This window comes from Rhipicephalus microplus, chromosome 3 (genome assembly GCF_043290135.1).
Source record: "Rhipicephalus microplus isolate Deutch F79 chromosome 3, USDA_Rmic, whole genome shotgun sequence".
In the NCBI taxonomy this organism is placed as follows: Eukaryota; Metazoa; Arthropoda; class Arachnida; order Ixodida; family Ixodidae; genus Rhipicephalus; species Rhipicephalus microplus.
In genome coordinates this window covers 156,928,533-156,946,878 of record NC_134702.1, presented here as the reverse complement: position 1 = coordinate 156,946,878, position 18,346 = coordinate 156,928,533, and the positions used below count along the sequence as shown (strand labels likewise).

The 18,346-nt window shown below is 43.7% G+C and overlaps 1 protein-coding gene across 1 annotated transcript; it reads right to left on the bottom strand.

Moving 5' to 3' along the window:
- Positions 1-15,050: 15,050 nt before the first annotated feature.
- On the bottom strand, positions 15,051-17,162 carry LOC119159909 (uncharacterized). The gene is made up of 2 exons (XM_037412715.2): positions 16,811-17,162; positions 15,051-15,389 (listed from the first exon to the last, which is right to left on the bottom strand). Exons 1-2 carry the CDS (start codon positions 17,134-17,136, stop codon positions 15,089-15,091), a joined length of 627 nt encoding a protein of 208 aa, XP_037268612.2. The 5' UTR covers positions 17,137-17,162; the 3' UTR covers positions 15,051-15,088.
- Positions 17,163-18,346: the final 1,184 nt, after the last annotated feature.

The window sequence follows — 18,346 nt, the reverse complement described above, 5'->3', positions numbered from 1 at the left end:
CGCTTTCAGCATTTACTTCCTAACGACTTTTTTCGATCTGCTGTACCAAATACCTGTACCAAATAAAGCACTCCCTATTGCAAAAAATAAATTGGTAAAAAAAATAAACTACACTTCTAGTGTTGGCAAAGGGAATGACGTATAAAAGATGAAATAGATCGAGTAACTGTTTTCAGTTCTCAGCATTCAATTTTCTGTTGCCCCAAGTATACAGGGCTGCAAAACTACAAGAGCGGGTCATCGAGGCATATTGTTTAAATCTTCCGGTAAGAAAACTTCTCTACTAATAATGGTTACATAATGGCAAGCTAATCAGTAGCCAATATTCGTCGTGCAGGAAACATCGGTGTAATAACGGCCTTTCATTGGCTGCAATGTGGCCCTGGATTGGTCCAATGTCGGCCGTACATCCGTAGCCAATATTCGTCGTGCAGCGAACATCGGCGTAAAAATGGCATGTGATTGGCTGAAATATGGCCCAATGTTGGCCGAACATTGGCAGCTTTGTCGGCAATACGATGGGCCTTCGTCGGCCCAATGTTGGTTGCATGCTGGCTAAAACATCGGCAAAACGTCGGCCCATCATTGGCTTGAACGTCGGCCCGACATTGGAAGAAGTTGCACTTCCGACGTCGGCCCGACGTCGGTGCCGATGTTAGCCGATGTTGGTCCAAGATTGGTCCAACGGCGGCGTGCTGCCTGGGTAGCATTCCCAGACAATGACCGTTTTGTGGCGTAGTGGTTAGCGCCACGTTCTCAGAATCGAGAGGTTGCTGGTTCGTTTTCGCGCGAAGTATGCTTGACTTTTGTTTTCATTTATCTTAGTATATATTCTTAAAAGCCACTTTCGTGACGGAAGTACGTCAGCGGAGCCATAGTGCACCCTGAAAAAAAAAAACACTTTCGTCTAAAAAAATCACAGCTCCCCCATGGAGTGAATGATGATGAGTGCGGCGAAGAGTGCATCTGTCTGTCTGTCTGTCTGTCTGTCTGGTGACGAGCATAAGCCACCGCGGCCCTACGCACCCGCCACGCCGCTTCGTCCATGCTCCACTAACGATCCGACCCGTACGGCGACAATCCAGGTGACTGAGAGAGGCATTTGTTCCTCGCGCACCCTGGCACAGCCCTCGCAGCAGCCAATCGGAAAGTAGCGGTACAGCGCCACCTAGAATATTCGCTTTCAACTGCAGTTCTTATGTTTTCTATGAGAAAGCGCCATCTATTATACTTTTCTGGAGGTACTGCCAGCTACGCTTGAAATGGGACAAGGTTAGACTAAGAGGAGCTTCGCTCCTAGAACGTTTACACGAGCTGTATTAAACATAAAAAAAGCGGGGCTGGTCAATCATGGAGGATAAACGTAGCCTTTTTAAGAATGCTATGCCTTTCTTTAGCGTATTCAGTAGAGTCCAACCACAGCTCGTCACAGACCATGCAAACATACCCAAACTCTAGTGCCAGACACCAACGCACACACTTGCAGCTATGGCACCGTCAGAAGTAGGATGGGCCTTTCGTCGTTCGTACTCGGCAAGCGCTACGCCAGGCAAACTCGGCATAGCGGCTGCGCAGACCGTCTGCGTCTGTGGGCGTGGCTTGGCGATAGTTAGGAAAAGGTCAGCCCTGGTTGTGCGCAGCTGTCTCTTGACTTCCTTAATACTTTCGCCTTAGCTCGCACAAGGCCATTTCAGAAGGGGATTTGGTATCAGGATTCGAACGTAATGATTTCGATTTTTGAAATGAATTAAATGTGAATGCAGATATTTAAACGACGAACTTTTGTTCCGCGGTTTTGTTTAAGTACAAGATGACCACGTAAGGCACCTCACGAAAAACGAAAAAAAAATGCCCGAGAGTTGTCCGGTCTTTGCAGCTTACCGGAACAAAGCATTATAATCGTAATAGGCGTCAAAATATTTGGAGTGACTTATACCAAAATCAAGAAGCACTATTCGCTATGGAACCGCGGGCCGCCACCGATAAGTTGAGGCCTCTGCCATAAAGACTCTTCGCACAAAAATAGCCAAGAGATTGCCGCGCGTGCTTCGGACACCTGAGGAACATTTGGCCTACGAAGAACGGTGCCGGAAGCATCAGGGAGAAGGAGCCACGCAGGTTGGGAAAAATATTTCAGCTCGACTCACGTGACACCTAGGGAGGCGCGAAGACAAGAGTTCGCTTAAACTTTAACCCGCATGCTGCGAATTTTTTTTATCTAGCTACGCGCAAGAGAAATCTCCACCGGCATTACACTGCAGGCCAAGAGCCAGCAGCCATATATAAAGGATGGTCGTTGAACGATTGTGTAACGCGTTGTCTATAGCAGGCAAGGGAGCTTTTCGATAGTCAACATGTGCCGTTTGCTCTCTCTCGCCACACGGCGAGCGCTGAGGCGATGGCAAGAGAGAGAGCGAACTATCCCCTCGGCGAGAGAAACCGGTCTGTCACGCTCAATGAAATCGACCGTCACGACAGCAGCAGACGACGACGATACACGCCGACATGCTGAGACCCTAAGGTGCTTCGTTCCTAAAACAAAACGCAGTAAACATCAAAGAACTGCCAGAGCATACCAAATCTTCTTTGAACATATCTAAATGGCTTGTTTAGGAACACTTTTTTATTTATTTTGGCTGGCTATCAATCGTCGTAACAGGCTGCCAAATTCTGATGTTTTGTCTCTTTGTATCACGTGGAGGGCTTCGGAAATTTCGACCACCTGGGGTTCTTTAACGTGCACCCAAATCTGAGCACACTGGCCTACAACATTTCCGCCTCCATCGGAAATGCCGCCACCAAAGGCGGGATTCGAACCCGCGACCTGCGGTTCAGCAGCTGAGTACCTTAGCCACTAGACCACCACGGCGGGGCAAAAAAAAAGGAACGACGTGGTGTTCTTAGACGGCGCTTTGTTTCAGGGTATTCATACCTTTTTCCCAGTTTGTAACATATTATTGATTTCTCTGTGGTAATTTCAAGTATACAAATTATTTATGCGTTATTTCATTGCACAGCGGTTTACTATTAGGTGTTAATTCATTCCTGCAATAACCCAACATACCTTACGGTATTAGTAATCAAAATGTTGTGAAGTCACAATGTTGACAATTACTTTATGTTGACGAGCGTCGTGCAGCTTGGCGCAGCCTTATGTATTTTGTTGACGTTAGTGTTGCTGACCTAGGTGGGAAGCATTAGCTAATCACATTGCATAGATTTGATATATTTCTGCTCAGTGGTCACCGTCGCATCATTCACCGCCCCATAAAGTTTTTATCGTATTCAAGCTGAAAGACAGGACAGTGTTTTTTATAAAAAATTACGTTAGAATACTTGCCAACTACAAGAGACATGAATTTCAGGAATTTGGTTGAGCTATTTCAGAGCAGCAAGTGCCATACATTAGCGGAAGGCGGAAGCTGGTTTCTATTCAGCCACGCTGAAGTTATATTTTATTGTGCAGCTGGAAATGAAACCTTCTGTTTCTTAATTCAACAATGGAAATTATTCATGATGGGAATCCTATCGGTTTGAAGGTTTTAGAAATAGGCATGGGTCGATTTGGATTGCGTAATAAGGACCGATTGATTTCACGTGCGTAACCAAAGGCAGATAATCAACAAGTGCAAGTTCTCCGCCCTTTAGTGACGATCGGGAGGAATGACTAGTTTTCTTTCAAGTTTTCAAGTTTCAAGTTTTACTATTTCCAAAAACAAGCTACAAAATCTAAGGTATACAGATCAATGTCCCAGAACCACAGACTTTAGCGGGACCCTCGGTTTGTCGATACAAATCGACGGTAAAATTTATACAGAGCAACAGAAAATTCTTACAATATACAGACATCAAAATGCACTTTTATATCACAAATCAAGCCAAAACACGCAACATGGTATAAAAAACGAAGAACAAACGAGTCAAACAGGTAAGCGATCACAAGTAGGGTTATTCGAGAAAATGATTTTTGACGGACTTTTTGAACAAAGAAATTGAAGTACAACGCTTAATGCTAGAAGGTAACGCATTCCAAAAGGATGTCGCACTGAAAGCGGAAGTTTTTTGGCCATAATTAGTATGAGCGGGAAGTAACAGGAAACTTTTATCAGCCGCAAATTTGGTCACATTAATATTCTGCAAAAGATCATATGTAATAAATGGGAATGCGAGTTGATTATACAGCAGTTTGTGGAATAAGGTCACAAGATTCAACCGGAACAAAAGATTTACTGGCAAGATATTGTAAGAGCGTAGTAATTTGTAGACGTTGGATTGCGAAGAACTAGAATTGACAATGCGGATTGACTGATTTTGAATGTGCTGTATTGATGATAAATGAGAAGCATAAGTGTTGCCCCATCAGACTACACCGTAACTAATATGACTATGAATGAACGCAAAATACAGTGCCAGTAGAGCTTCACGGAAAAAGAAAGGGCAACCTTTGATTAATGCGCGGATACCAAACGCTGTCTTCTACTTAAGATTGTTAAAATAACTGCGAAAGGTAAGGCATGGGTCAAAATGTATGCCAAGAAAGACGACATCAGAACAAGCAGAAATGGAATGAATACCAAGTTGTATTGAGGGAATAGCAGATAATGACCTCTGAGCACTTTTAAACACCATAAATTTAGTTTTTGTGGGGTTTATAACTAAGTGATTACTGCTGCACCAATTCATTAGGGCACTTAATGCGAGATTTAACTTTGAAACAAGAGCATCAATGTTTTTATCAGATGAAGATATTGTTGTGTCATCAGCGTATAGAACACAGTGACCACAGTCAAAAGAGCTAAGAACATCACGAAGATCATTCATATATAAAATAAATAGCAAAGGACCCAATACTGAGCCGTGCGGTACTCCTTGGTTAACATATTTTGTTGTAGAGAAAATATTTACGGCGTGTACTGTGTACTGTCGGTCAAGTAGGTAGTTTCTTAAGAATGTAAGCGCAGGGCCTGTTATTCCATAGGACTGAAGTTTATGCAATAAGACTTGATGATTTACAGTGTCAAAGGCTTTGGTGAGATCTAAAAAAATCGAACCCACTAAATTTCCCGAATTGATACTTTTCTTCATGTAATCAGTTAGAGACAGCACAGCTAGACTTGTTGAGCTACCTGGACGGAAACCGAATTGGCTGTCTTTAAGCAATTTAAATTTACCTAGATATCCATTCAGACGTTCAACAAACAATTTTTCGACTAGTCTGCTGAGGCAGGAAAGAATTGAAATGGGACGGTAGTTGGAAACTGTTTGTTTATCGCCTTTTTAAAAAACTGGAATTACCTCAGCTTTTTTAGAATGCAGGAAATAAACCCTGTTTAAACATAAGGTTGACAATATGACACAGCTTATCTTAAACTAAATGTGCGACTAGTTTTAAATGCCTTACAAAAATGTCATCTAACCCAGGCCCTGTATTTCGAAGATTAGCAATAGTGGAAAAGACGTCCTGTGGTGTTGTTGGGAAAAGAAAGAATGACTGCGTGGTACGTCCCAGAGAAGTTACGACTGCGACTGCGCATGGGGGCGGTGGTTAGTATAGACGGAAGAAAAGTATCCCGAAAAGGCATTGGCAATTTCTTTGGGCTCAAAGAAGGTGGATTCATTGTAGTCGATATTGGTTAGAGGGACATTAGCAGATGACTTGTTAAGGAATGAGTTGAGCAGCTGCCACCGCCTTTTGGGGTTAGTTTTATTCTTGTCAAATTCATTTTCATAGTACCCTTTTTTCGCTTGCTTGACAAAGGTATTTAATAGACTGCGATAAGACTTGTATCGTTTAGCAAGACGCATATTAAAAGGCCGCCGCTTGTTTTTTTATACATATTTTCTTTCTTCCTTAAGCTTTTTAGAAGACCATTTTTTATCCATGGGTTATGTGGATACTTGTATTTTTTTACATAGGACAGTACGCGTGTCGGTCGAAACGGCGAGTAAAAATGACGAGCAAAATGCTCGCAAGCCTGCATCTGGGTCTGACATAGACATAAGAGGCACCCAGTCAGTTGTACTGATAGCCTCAACAAAGAAATCGGAACTAAATACAGATGTAGTATAGCTAATATTGCGTGTGTGGGTTATGTTTTCGAGTGTGAGGAAGGTAGGAAAATGATCGGTGATATCGGTGTTGAGAACCCCCACGCAGGGTGGTGACGCCAAGTTGGATAACACGTGATCAATGAGTGTACCGGCATCATGAGATGCAACTCTAGTTGGACACTCAACAAGTGATTCAAAGCCAAATCCAGTGAATCAATCAGTGTAATTTGCATGAGTACTGTTAGTTTCAAGCAAGTTAATATTCACATCACCTGCAATTACTAAGTTTTTATTTTCAAAAGTTAGCTTAGATAAAACTTCACTGAGACTGCACAAATAATCGCAAAGGGACGACGATGGTGAGTGATAAATGCAACCCAGAATTAGATTTTTTTCAGTGTTAAAGAATGAGTGCTCAACCTCTACCCACACTGATTCGCAATGATTCACAGTTAATTTAAGGTCACATCTGCGCATGTAAGCGACATCTTGGGAAAGAAAAATCGCGGCACCCCCATGATTATCATTTTTGCGGTGTCAATATTCAGCTTGATTAGACGGGAAGCTGGTCATGCTGTTATCTGTGTCACAAAGCCAAGTCTCTGATATGCAGATAAATGTGAAGGCATGCCGAACAGAGGAAATGAAGTTAGTGATTGCATCTATATTCTTACGAAGGCTACGTGCATTGAAGTGAATGAGGGAGCGACTCATTTTGGAATGTTGACGCCGCACAGATTCCGGAGAGTGCAAGGCCATGAAAGGAGAGAGTGAACTCTACCTTCCTTAGGATATGAGCGAAAGGAAGCTTACAATACATCACGTGAAGATACGAAGATCGGACTCGGTGGAAATGCGATACACTCTGCCGTCGTCTGCTTTCCGGGCTTTTATCTGGCAGTTATCGGTCCACAAGTGCTTCCACTGGTGTTCCTTTTTCAGTGCCAGCGCCTTTGAGAACATTTTCTTGTTATCAAGAGTCAAATGGTCATTAACATAGATTGGCAAGTTAATGCCACCAGAGAAGCCGATTTTGTCAGTGCGTAGTCTGACTCTGCAAGCCTTCCTTATGAACACTTTTTTTTTAATCAAGCGAGCAGAAGCGAACAACAATGCTCTTTTTGGTGGTCTTAGAGCTAACACGGTGAACAGTATCGATATCAGCGGGTGAGACGGGGCACTCGACTGAATCGCCGATTCGCCTCACAATGACTCCGCAATCCTCACCCTGTGATAAAGGCACACCCTTGATCTCAACATTATTCATCCTCGAACACTGCTCGAGATCAGCAACTCTTTTTTCGAGTGCTTCATTTCGCGACAAGAGCACTTTGTTCGATGCCTGCAGCTCTTCCTGTCGCAGCTTCATTACGTCAAACTTTTTGCTCATAAAACGAACACTTTCACAAAGCGATGCATGCTAACCCAGACCAAGATCTTTCAACTTGATGTTAACTTTCAACACCAAATCATCAATCAGCGAGTCGAACTTCTCATTCAAAATTTCTTCAAGAGATTCAATTTTTTTGGCAAGTTGCGCTCGAGAAGGCATAGTGATACAAAAAAAACAAGGGTTTGGGCAGCAGTTGCGGACAGAACTGATTTCAAATAGGTGCACAAAGTAGCCAACCAACCTGTTTGCAGAAAAAGTGCGTCTTAGAACGGGGACATGCCACCGCAACTGCTAATATATATATATATATATATATATATATATATATATATATATATATATATATATATATATATATATATATATATATATATATATATATATATATATATATATTGCCTGTTGGCCAGCTGCTCCTCTTTGTCAAAAATGTTAACAACTAATACATAAAAATTATGACGGGTGTAATCGCGTTCAGTCGTTCATCAGTGATCGTATGCGTCCTCTGTAAGTGTTTCACTCCAGTCTCGGTCGCGCAGCTCAAGTTGCTCGTCAACGATCGTTTATGCAGGTAGAGTCTTGCATACCATGGCACAACTTTGCCAAGCAGCAGCTGTAGCCTCGTGACCAAGGCACGGCATTGTGTAGGGGGTGTGGCTCGGCTACCATCGACACGACCGTCGCGTACAATGGAGGCGGATGCTCGAGTCTGGAGTTCGATCCACAGAAGTTTGATTCAAAGAAGGTTGAAGTCGAGCCTTACTTCAGGTCAGTAGGATAGTAGAAGGGCTAGTCCGACAGGCGAACTTGGGCATGCGCATGTATACGAGCATGGGCATGCGCAAGCCAGCTTTCGTGGCTTTTTTTTTCGGCGTTGCGCGTCTCTATGGCTGTAAGTCGGCGCTTGTGGTGTAGCGACTTCCTTCTTTTGTGCATGTTAGCACATCCATTTTTGTAGTATGAATACTTATGAATCAGCTCACCTGTGTGTCAATTTGAAGATGCAGCTACTCCAGAACATCTGCCTAGATGTGGGATGAACGAGCAGGCCTTTGTGACGTAATCAAGCTTCTTGCTGCTGCCTTTTCACGGCCATCTCAGTGAATTATGGTTTAACAACGATTTTATGTTTCAAGTCTTCTTGGAGCTTAAGATGTTTCATAAGTTCTCCTACATAATTTCTTTGTGCACCCCTTCCTGTCTTTCTTTGTTCGTGTTCATGTGCTACAATAGTAGGCTGCATCTGATAGATGAAAAAGATGCTCACAGACACTAGCGAGAAGGCAGACAGACGATGTTTTATGCAGACACTAGTCCAATCAAAGTTTGACATTCTGTGTCATGTTTTGAATTTTCAACAGTGAACAAGCTATTACAAAACTAGGTACATGTACTACGTCCAGTATTAGCCTAGGACTGCTCTGCGCAAATGCTATCAACGTAAACTCTGTAAGCATGATAGCGCCTGACACCTCATACTGCATGTGTGTTATCAAAAGGTTTTCATGTATCACAGCTGGCGTAGACATAGCGTAATATTTGCGTAATATGAGGTAGGTATGCCCCCCTCCCCGCTCCTACTCGCGAAAAAGTTGCTACGCCACTGGTCATGCAAACCGTCCCTGTATGAAACGTCAATTCCTGTTAGTCTAAGTGGAAGGTCAGAAAATCGGCACCTGCATGTCATGTCGAAATTGGTTAGATGGTTTTCTTAAGGTCACAGTGAAACTTTTAGCGTGACTGTCATTTAAAAGCACTCAATGCAACTTATTTTACGTTGCATTGAATAGTTTTAAATGACAGTCATGTAGTCACAGTGTCACCGGCATAAGTCGGCGGCTTTGGCAGTAGTGAAGAACAGCACGTTAGGCTGTCACTGTCTTCATGCAGGCTCTTCGGCTTTGATCTGCGTCTGGGCGTTCTTCGTGTCACGTACGCTATGCAGCAGTACAGTACTGACCACATTGAGTGTGACCTCGCTATTGTACTAACGATGCGTTTCGCCGAGGATGAGATAGAGAAGATTCGACTCGGTCTTAACGTCACTGTGGCAGAGAAGCAACGGTACGTCGTGGCGCGAGACCACGCGTATAATTTCAGTCAGGCCTCATCTGGACTGGGCTGGGTCACCAGGTACGCAGGAGCTCGATTACTTACCTAAATTCACCACTCAAGGGAGGCCTTCCTAACAATAATGCAGGAATTCATCGTGGCATCAAGCCATAAATCGTGAAGTGAGATGTTCTCCAGAAAACAGCAGTGATATCTCTGACCAAATGCGTCAACTTATTTGGTGATGACATATCGCAGCGGACCACGAGCATATTTAAAAGCCTTGGTAATTATGTGGGGCACCAAGCAGAGCAGAGGCATGGTACACGTGCGTTCGAGCATTTCAACGCCATCTTCACGCTGTACAAAACGAGAAAAGAGTGCATAATGATTGTGTGTTGGCAGTATTAACATATTTTGTAAACTAAATTTTGTAAGAAGCAATGGGGTTGAAAAAATCCAGGGACCAAGCATTGTGACATAAGCAGAAAATTATCGGCGTGACGTTAGGTGACTTGAAGGCAGTACAGCGAGAGAATCAGATGAGTGTATTCGGTATTTCAGTTCACACAGAGGAAGAAAAAAGTAGGCCCGTCAGGCAGTCATCTGGTGTGAAAATAGATGACGTGATCGATGATGAAGCAAATCGAATTCATTCGATGAGAGTCGTGATTTATTTAGAGGGATGTAACCACGAAGATCGCACCAAGGTAATAAAAACTACTTGTATGAGAGAGTGAAAATTAGAGATGAAGAGACCTTTCTCCCACAGTGAACGTTGAGCAGATTGCGCATGATGATGATAGTCACTACTACACTGCAGTTTCAAGTTTCTATTTACAAGATTTTCTAGCGTTAGCAGGTTGGTTAGACCTGGTTAGACAACTTGGCACGAAGTCACGTGAGCACCGGTTTGTTTCGTCGATCTCTTGTGCGAAGCACTATTTCTTCTTTATTTTTGCTATACGTAGTTGCACGCCAAATGGTTCAAAAAAAGGTTGCGAACGCATTCAAGCACTCGTGTATGTTGCAAATATGGCTTCAGGTGACACCTGACGTAAGAGAACATAAAATAGTACGATGTGCTTTTCAGGAGGTACACCATATGGGACCTCGGCGGTGGCGCGAAGCTTGAAGAGATCGGCGCCACCCTGGAGTCCAGCGCTGCCAATTGTTGCCTGCTGGGAGAGATCGTGGTGGAGCGGCTGACAGACGCCACAGGCAGCGTCACAGAAGATGGTGATGATGGTCCCGAAATAGATAGCGAAGACGACGATTACTGGGAACCGAGGGTGAGGGTGATGCGCTTCTGAGTGAGTGCATTACCGAATCGTGTGGCAGTGCAGGCCACCGCGCCCTCGAAGCCCGTCTGACCCTGTCGCGTGGGAACTGCCTATATAAGTGACATTCTAGTCGCTCCAAGTGAATTGGTATAGGAGCCTAAGCCACTGAAATTAGCAAAATTAAAAAAAAGAGAAACATAGAATCACCATGATTGCTTTTGCAACCTCCTTTGTATATTTGATTTAGATATCAGTGAACACTGAAACACTGAAATTTCTAACCTCCTGATAAATAACAAAACATTCACATTTGTATGCCTATAGGGGTTCCCGAAAGTATCGTAATGGCGTAATGATTACGCGTAGAGCTCTATAGCCCAGAATTTCAAAAACAAGTATTGCACGGAAAGTAAGAAAAACAAATGCTGCCATATGCACTCCAAACAGTGACATATTCCTGTAACAAATTCCAACAATTGCCTCTGAAACTGGTCTCACAAACACAAATAATTAAGGAGTTATTTACTCCTGACATTTCCCTTTTTTTCGGTGCATTACGTGACGCGAGTGGTCCGTCCATGTAAAATTTCAAGGCCATATAAAATCATAGAGCCATGTAAACTTATGGTGCCAAGTAGAGTCATGGGGCCACGCAAATCTACGCAAACAGAATCGCAAGTGAAGCGACTAAGTAAATAGAGTACAAATGCTGTGAAAAAAAAATCTGTGCTTACTAGAGATCAACAAGATATCGGAGGCCGGAAAGATGGGAGATGCTTCTGTAAGTGTGCCATCAACTGAATTATCAAGGACCGAAAGTTACTTTCGTAGCGAAACGTGGGTAGTGTCATGGCGACGATAACATACCTTCACACATCATCTCTCACACTGACGTGCTATCTTAAATTCATTGTCAACAATCTGTAAATATACGTTTTTGCAAATGTACACGTGTTCACAAGAATATTTTGTTTTTATATTTTGTACCTTATAAATTTCCGTGCGTGCGCTCCATAAGGCCTTATTCGTTGGTGGGACACTTACTGACTAAATCATACGCTGGAAGTTAGCCCTGTATACGTGTCTTTCTACTGAACTCTCTTGTTTAGCAGTGCACCAAAATGGTGCAATAAAAACATTGTTCAAGGGCGAAACAATAAAAGTTTCTTGGTCACTTTAAATAAATTCAATGCATGAAGAATATATTTCCAGAACAGCTTAATGCAAAGTCGTTTGGTACTGAAATACTTCTCGAATCAAGGTAAGCATACAAACACAAACACAAGAGATTCGACTCGAACAAAACAATCACTGTCAACTGAGATACGCGTAATATTTGCTTTTTGATTGACAATGATTACAACTATGAAGACAGCCACTAGTTAAAAATGGCTGGGCATTCAGCAAGTGCGTATACGTTGGCCGGGTGGCTGAATCGTGTGACAGACAAACACGTCTGTCATGGGTCTCTGTCAGGCGATATTTCTGGCCTGAGATTTGTCGCACTTCGAACGCACCAGCTGTGATGAATTTTGGTTTACTCCTTGATGTTTCATGAAAAAAAAACTATGTGCAACATGTGCAAGTTATCAAAAAATTGGCACGACATAAATTATTAGTGCTACAACTATGTATTATAAACAACCGCACTTAAGTCAATATCTAAAATTAGCTAACAGGATTTTTTCGCTACTCATGCTAACGTCATTTCCGCTGCGGAAAAGTATTTCCCACTCGTCATAGAGTTCATTTGGTCTACCGTCGACTGTAAGAAGCCCGACGATAACGAAATCTTCAAAAGGAATCTGAATTTTCCTAAGAATAACCCCTGCAAAGTTAGTTTTGTAAAATAAACTATAGAGAGGACTCAGATTCGACTGGTATGTGGGGTTGAACGCCCAAAATCTATATGGAGGAGACTCTGGCACTGCAATTGCTCAGCGACAATGCAAATATGGGTAGTACATGGAATTTCCTAGTATTCGTGCTTAGGGCTGCGAATATTGATTTATTTATTGCAGTCTTTGTATTCGTTCCTAATAAACAAAATAAGCTATTTTTAACTTCACGACTTGATTAGAATGTGTGGGCCAAAAATATTGAAGTGGAGAAGCGTAGCTGATGAAATTTCGCCGCTTGTTTTGTGACAAAGCAGCCCCAAGCCATGCGAAGCCAAACGCAAGCGAAAGTACGAAGATTAGACCAACCCATGAATTACCCACCATTCCCATGCTCGCTGAACCGCCATACGTTGCAGCTCTCATAGACACTAGCGCCAGAGTTCTCTGTAGTGTGTCTATAGGAAACTTTGTGCCTGCATATAATTATAGTGTTTCACTACGCGCAGGGCTTAGAAAATTTTTGCATGTCATATTCACTTGCTGGTTTGCGCAACCAGCGTTCCAATCACGAAGAACTGTCCGGATTATTTTAAAACCTTTTGATAAGACTACGTGCACAAGGTGAACATTAAAGTTTTATCTAGTCCTTAAGCGGTCACCATTCATGAAGCTGGAGTCTCTGATGAGTATTGTGGAAATACTGACGCACTTTACCCTTATCCGATTACTTGATGACCGACGACTATTCACACTGATCAGTACACACTGCGAATTCCTTGTTTGCGTGTGGATGTTTACACCATTTAAATTTTATACTTGAATAGGCAGACTGCCGCAATCTTCAACATCATGACCTCGTGGCGGTATAGTCTTAGAATGAGAGAGGAAACTATTGGCAAAGTGGTAAAACTGGGGTGCATTTCCAACGCAGTGTACAAACTGACGACAGCAAAAGTTTCGTCATCTGTTAAGTAAGATGTCACAGTACAATATTACGCGACAAGCATATATGTAGTAATGAACGGGTTCCTCAGCCGCCTTGGCGCACCTGGCAAAGAAAGCTGAAGTTTTTTGCAGTGCTACGAAACCATGCCGAAGCATCAAACGTATGCGTAATGCTCGAATCATGCCTTCTTGTAAAAGACCGAACACCTGAAGTGCCTTATTTGGCTTGCACAACTTTTGTTGGATTTTGATGACAGATCACGAGTGCTCAGCGCTCCGTTCTATCGTTCTACTTCAAATATATTTATCAGTAGTTGTTATCGGGAGTAATCGTTCACGGCAAATCCAGGGACAAGGCGCCTGATAAAGGGATGCTGCATCCCAGCATTGTGTGCGTTTCATTTTCAGCAGACTTTGCAGCTACTCCGTCGTGACTGCCCGATGGAAACGTATCTGACGCAGGTGAAGCAGCAAATATGCAACCGACAGGCTTCACTAACCGTCGCAACAGATGATAGTGTATGCCTAACTAGAGCAAAATAATTTTAAAAAAACATATAAACAAAACAAATAAACACCACTGCATACTGACGCGTGTGTACTGGTGGACCAAAAGGACGATAAGGGAATTTGGCGGACACCAGATAGTGGAGCTCTGGCTGAACGAAGATAAAAAAGGCAATCTTGCTGTTCGGCTGTTGAGGGTCGCTGTGTCAACGTTTATCTGCCTTTGGTTCACGCTGTACCGCCACAATATATCTAAAAAAAACACCACTGCAGTTGTTTCGCAACTGCGGTACCGCATTGACAAAGTATTGCTGAAACGCGGCAAATAGTCACAACAGCCTCACACTCTGCGAGTTCAAACACTCGCTGCACCTAGAGCTTGTACCGACCAATTTAAAACCGTGGCTCTGCAAGATCAACACAAGCGCACGGTGGGAGGAGTTTCTTGTCGTGCACGTCTGCCCTCGAAGGTTGCCCTCGAAAAAAAATGTCGGTCTTCGACATTTTTCGAGGAAAAAAAGCTGGCGTACAAAGTAAGTCACGCGTGCTTCTGCAGAAATTGTTAAATTTCGACAGAGCAAAAATTCTCGCCCCACGGAGTAACCAGCAATGCGTGACTGTTCGCAATCAGCCACAAGAACACACAATTCACTCTAGGAACCTACTTTTGGAACGAGAATGCACCACATAGAGCAGGAAAATTTCATTGGAATTCAACAGTACGGCATTGACTTTGAGCAGAAAGGCGAAGAAGTGTTGACGTTAAAGGTATCTCATGTAGGACAAACCAAGGAAACAGTTGGTGGCACATGACCTAACAGCACTTAAAATAAATCTGTGATCTCGTAGTTCAAGTTACAGTCGTTCTAAAGTGGCCCAGCTAACGAGTATATGGTCTGTCGGTAAATGAGTGTCCCGTCGAGAAGCGATACAGACCGGGCCGGATGAAGAGACGTATATAGCCTGCGCCAACACTCAGACGGATGTATAAAAGCGTTTATTCTCGGCAGTCAAGGTTACATCATTCCGGCAGCGGTGAGAACGTTAGGTATGTCGGCGGTGCACTCTGGGAAGGCCTGCGCACAGCCGGCAAGGCCCCGCGATTGGCCAGTCTTGGCAGCGGTGATGAATACCGAGACCGCTCCAGTTCCGACGCCCACGTGAGTGTCAAAAAAATGCTTGGTCGCTTTACCCACTTTGCCAAGGCGTAAAGCGTCGGCGGCGCTCTCGCAAACCATGCGGGAAACGCATTCGTGGTCGTCGATGCCCTTCAAGAAGGCGAACATCAGGTCTGTCTCGTGCTTCTCCTCGTCCACGCTGCAAGTGTAGAGATGAAATTGGATACCTTGTCACTCAGTGTTCAACGTTTCATTGTAAGTGGCACAGCAACACGCTATAGACAACAGGTTAAGACGACAGACGATACGACAGACGTCCTGGAAGCAAGGGGGAGACTGAATAGTTTAAACCAAGGTGGTTCATGAAAGTCTAAACACACAGTTGTTTCAACATCTAACCGCCATGTAAATGTGGTCGCGATCACTGGCTAATCAACCCGCGTCCTCGGACTTAGCAGGCGCGAAGGTACCGTGGCGTATGTGTGGGAAATATAGAGCGTTTTTTGAAACGAGAATATTTCGCAGCGCTTAACTAAAAAATGTGGCGTTTAATTCAAATTGCTGACCGTTGAGCTAGCGTACAATGCCGCCAACTTGTCGTACTAAGTCACATATATGAGCAGCAAAAGCCACCAGTGGCTTGTGGGCCTAATCTGTTGGACATTCGTTGTGGCCTAGTAGCCCTTAATCACCCAATTAGTACGGATCGATTGGCGTACAGACGAGTGCAAAGGCGATGGCTGTTTGGAATGCAAAAAAAAACGCAAAAAAGTGGCATAGAGGTGACACTTGTTCACAGCAAGGCATCTATTTTTGGCGGGAAAGGGAGGTGGGAAAGCACAGAGATTGTATTCGGAACGGGCACAGTAGGTGCAGGCTTGCAGTGGAATATTTTTTTGTTACTATGCTGTGCGAACATTCGTCATCAAAGATAAAGAATGCATGTTATGGGCATCTGGTTTCTATGTGCTACTGTTGTAATGAACGGACACAGTCGCTCAATGCATTGAAAAACGTTGAAACCGAACCAAGTACTTGCGTGCAATTAGTTGTATATATTTAACGAGGTGGTCTGTCGAATATGAAGCGCATGATGCGAAATGTTGCTAAAGACCAAAAGGTTCCGCTTCACTTTGTTGTATCAGCACGCCCCCTTTATGTTGAACGTACCTTTTATCGGATATTTGTGTGCCCCAGTCAGGGGCACTGCTTTAAAAAAATTAAGTAAAAAGTCACAGAATTCTTACAGAAATTTGGTTTATCCCGAAACTACGGTGTGTGTGTGTTACTGGAGGCTGCCGACGCGGTAAGAGGACACCAGGGCGCAAAACTGAACCCAATTGCGAAAGAAAGCAGTGCTATTAGAAAAGTAAGCGTTTAGATTGAGGCGCAACGTCCAGGCAGAGGCATAATCGTCCGCACCACACACTGTTAAACGTTTATACTATAGTCAAGAACACTCGCTGAAACGAAGGCAATAAACATAACTGCTTCTAGCCAAGCAATAAAGATGTCGCCACAAGACTCCTATAGCCTTATTGTCTAAGAATTACTTTCCTTATACGCGTACATATTTAGGAGAGAAAGGCTGTTGATGTGCCTGGAAGGCTTGGCACTTACTTGAGGGCGTTTTGAAGTGACGAATTAGGGCCCTCAGTTTCTGTCTTCTCGGTCGTGGTGGTCGCGTCAATAATAAAATGACCGCTCCGTCCGGTGTGCTCGTCGGACGGGGAATCGTCGAAGTCCGTGCCAGCCCTAAGGTTGAATGTACCAGTGAATCCTTTGCTGAGCATGGACAGCAAGGAGGCAGCCATGGAGACCTTGAAGCCGAGGATGCCGTGCGCCGCGGACACGATGCCACCGAAGGGCAAAAAGAGGCTGCCAACGAACACGTTCTGCAGAAGAAGCGTGGCGATGAACAGGAGGCAGATAGCGGATGATCCCATGGCCGCACGACAAGAAGGACAGCTTGAAATGACGCAATGCTTGTGCTAGTGGTGGCCCTTATATAGCTTGTGATTAGGCGCATGACAACTGCATTCGAAAGCGGTTGCCTCGGTCCTGTTTTCGCCGAGGCATTCCTCACGCATGTCGACCATCGGGATAATCACCACGTGTTCATAGATTTGAAATCACATTGAAGCGAGGAAGAAAAAGTAGGTGTTTTACAGTGAAACCTGTTGTGAAATCACGACATGGCTAACGCGCGGCGCCGTAGGTGTCCGCCGTCGCCACCAGAGTCCGTAAGCACTATCGATCGGAATTAGTTGATTGATATGTGGATTTTAACGTCCCAAAACCACCATATGATTATGAGAAACGCCGTACTGGAGGGCTCGAGAAATTTCGACCACCTGGGGTTCTTTAACGTGCACCAAATCTGAGCACACGGGCTTACAACATTTCCGCCTCCATCGGATATCGATCGGAATTAGAAAAAAACTAAATAAAATGCACCAAGGACACACTGGGAAGTGGGTATGAAAACAAGGTCCACCGTATGCCAGCCCTGTATTCTACCGCTGAGCCCCGGTTTTTTCTTTTCATCGTATATATTAAAGTATTTGCGCAGTGAAGACAAAATCAAGCAAACAAAATTACACTCAAATGGCGACAATAAGCGCTCAAACGTTAGTCATAATTACTCAATGGCTAACACAGCGTTCTTCACATCGAGAGTCCTTCACATCGTGTTATGCAAACAAAAAAGGGGTGAGGTCAAACTAACAGCTCTCCAAGATGGAGTACCAGTCTGGTCTAAAGTCTAGCTCGTCCTAAATGTTTTTGAGATGACTAGCCATTCGAATGAATTGTGTGCTTGAAGAGGTGGTGGGCTCAATTCCACGAGATGGGCACACCCATTAGAAAAAAAACATTTTATGGCACTTGATCAAGCGCTACTGTTAGAAGATAACATATTGTGTAAGAATTAATGTCTAAACGTTTTTAGTGCTCGCTGAAGGACACCCCAAAACAGTATCACATCTTTGATGCCAACATAGCAAGGTTCAATCGTTTCTGGCACATCACATAGACGGCAGTTAACAGACGGAATGAAAATACCCCTTCTTTTTAACCATGCGTTTACCGTTAATGTTTCAGAGTGGAGTTTATACAAGAACGTTTTTGAATTCGGTGGAATACACATTTTACGCA

Coding starts and splice junctions, on each gene's coding strand:
- LOC119159909 (XM_037412715.2), bottom strand. CDS start 17,136: ATGGGATCATCCGCTATCTGCCTCCTGTTCATCGCCACGCTTCTTCTG. Junction 15,390..16,810: donor TCACTTCAAAACGCCCTCAA/GTAAGTGCCAAG, acceptor CTACACTTGCAG/CGTGGACGAGGAGAAGCACG.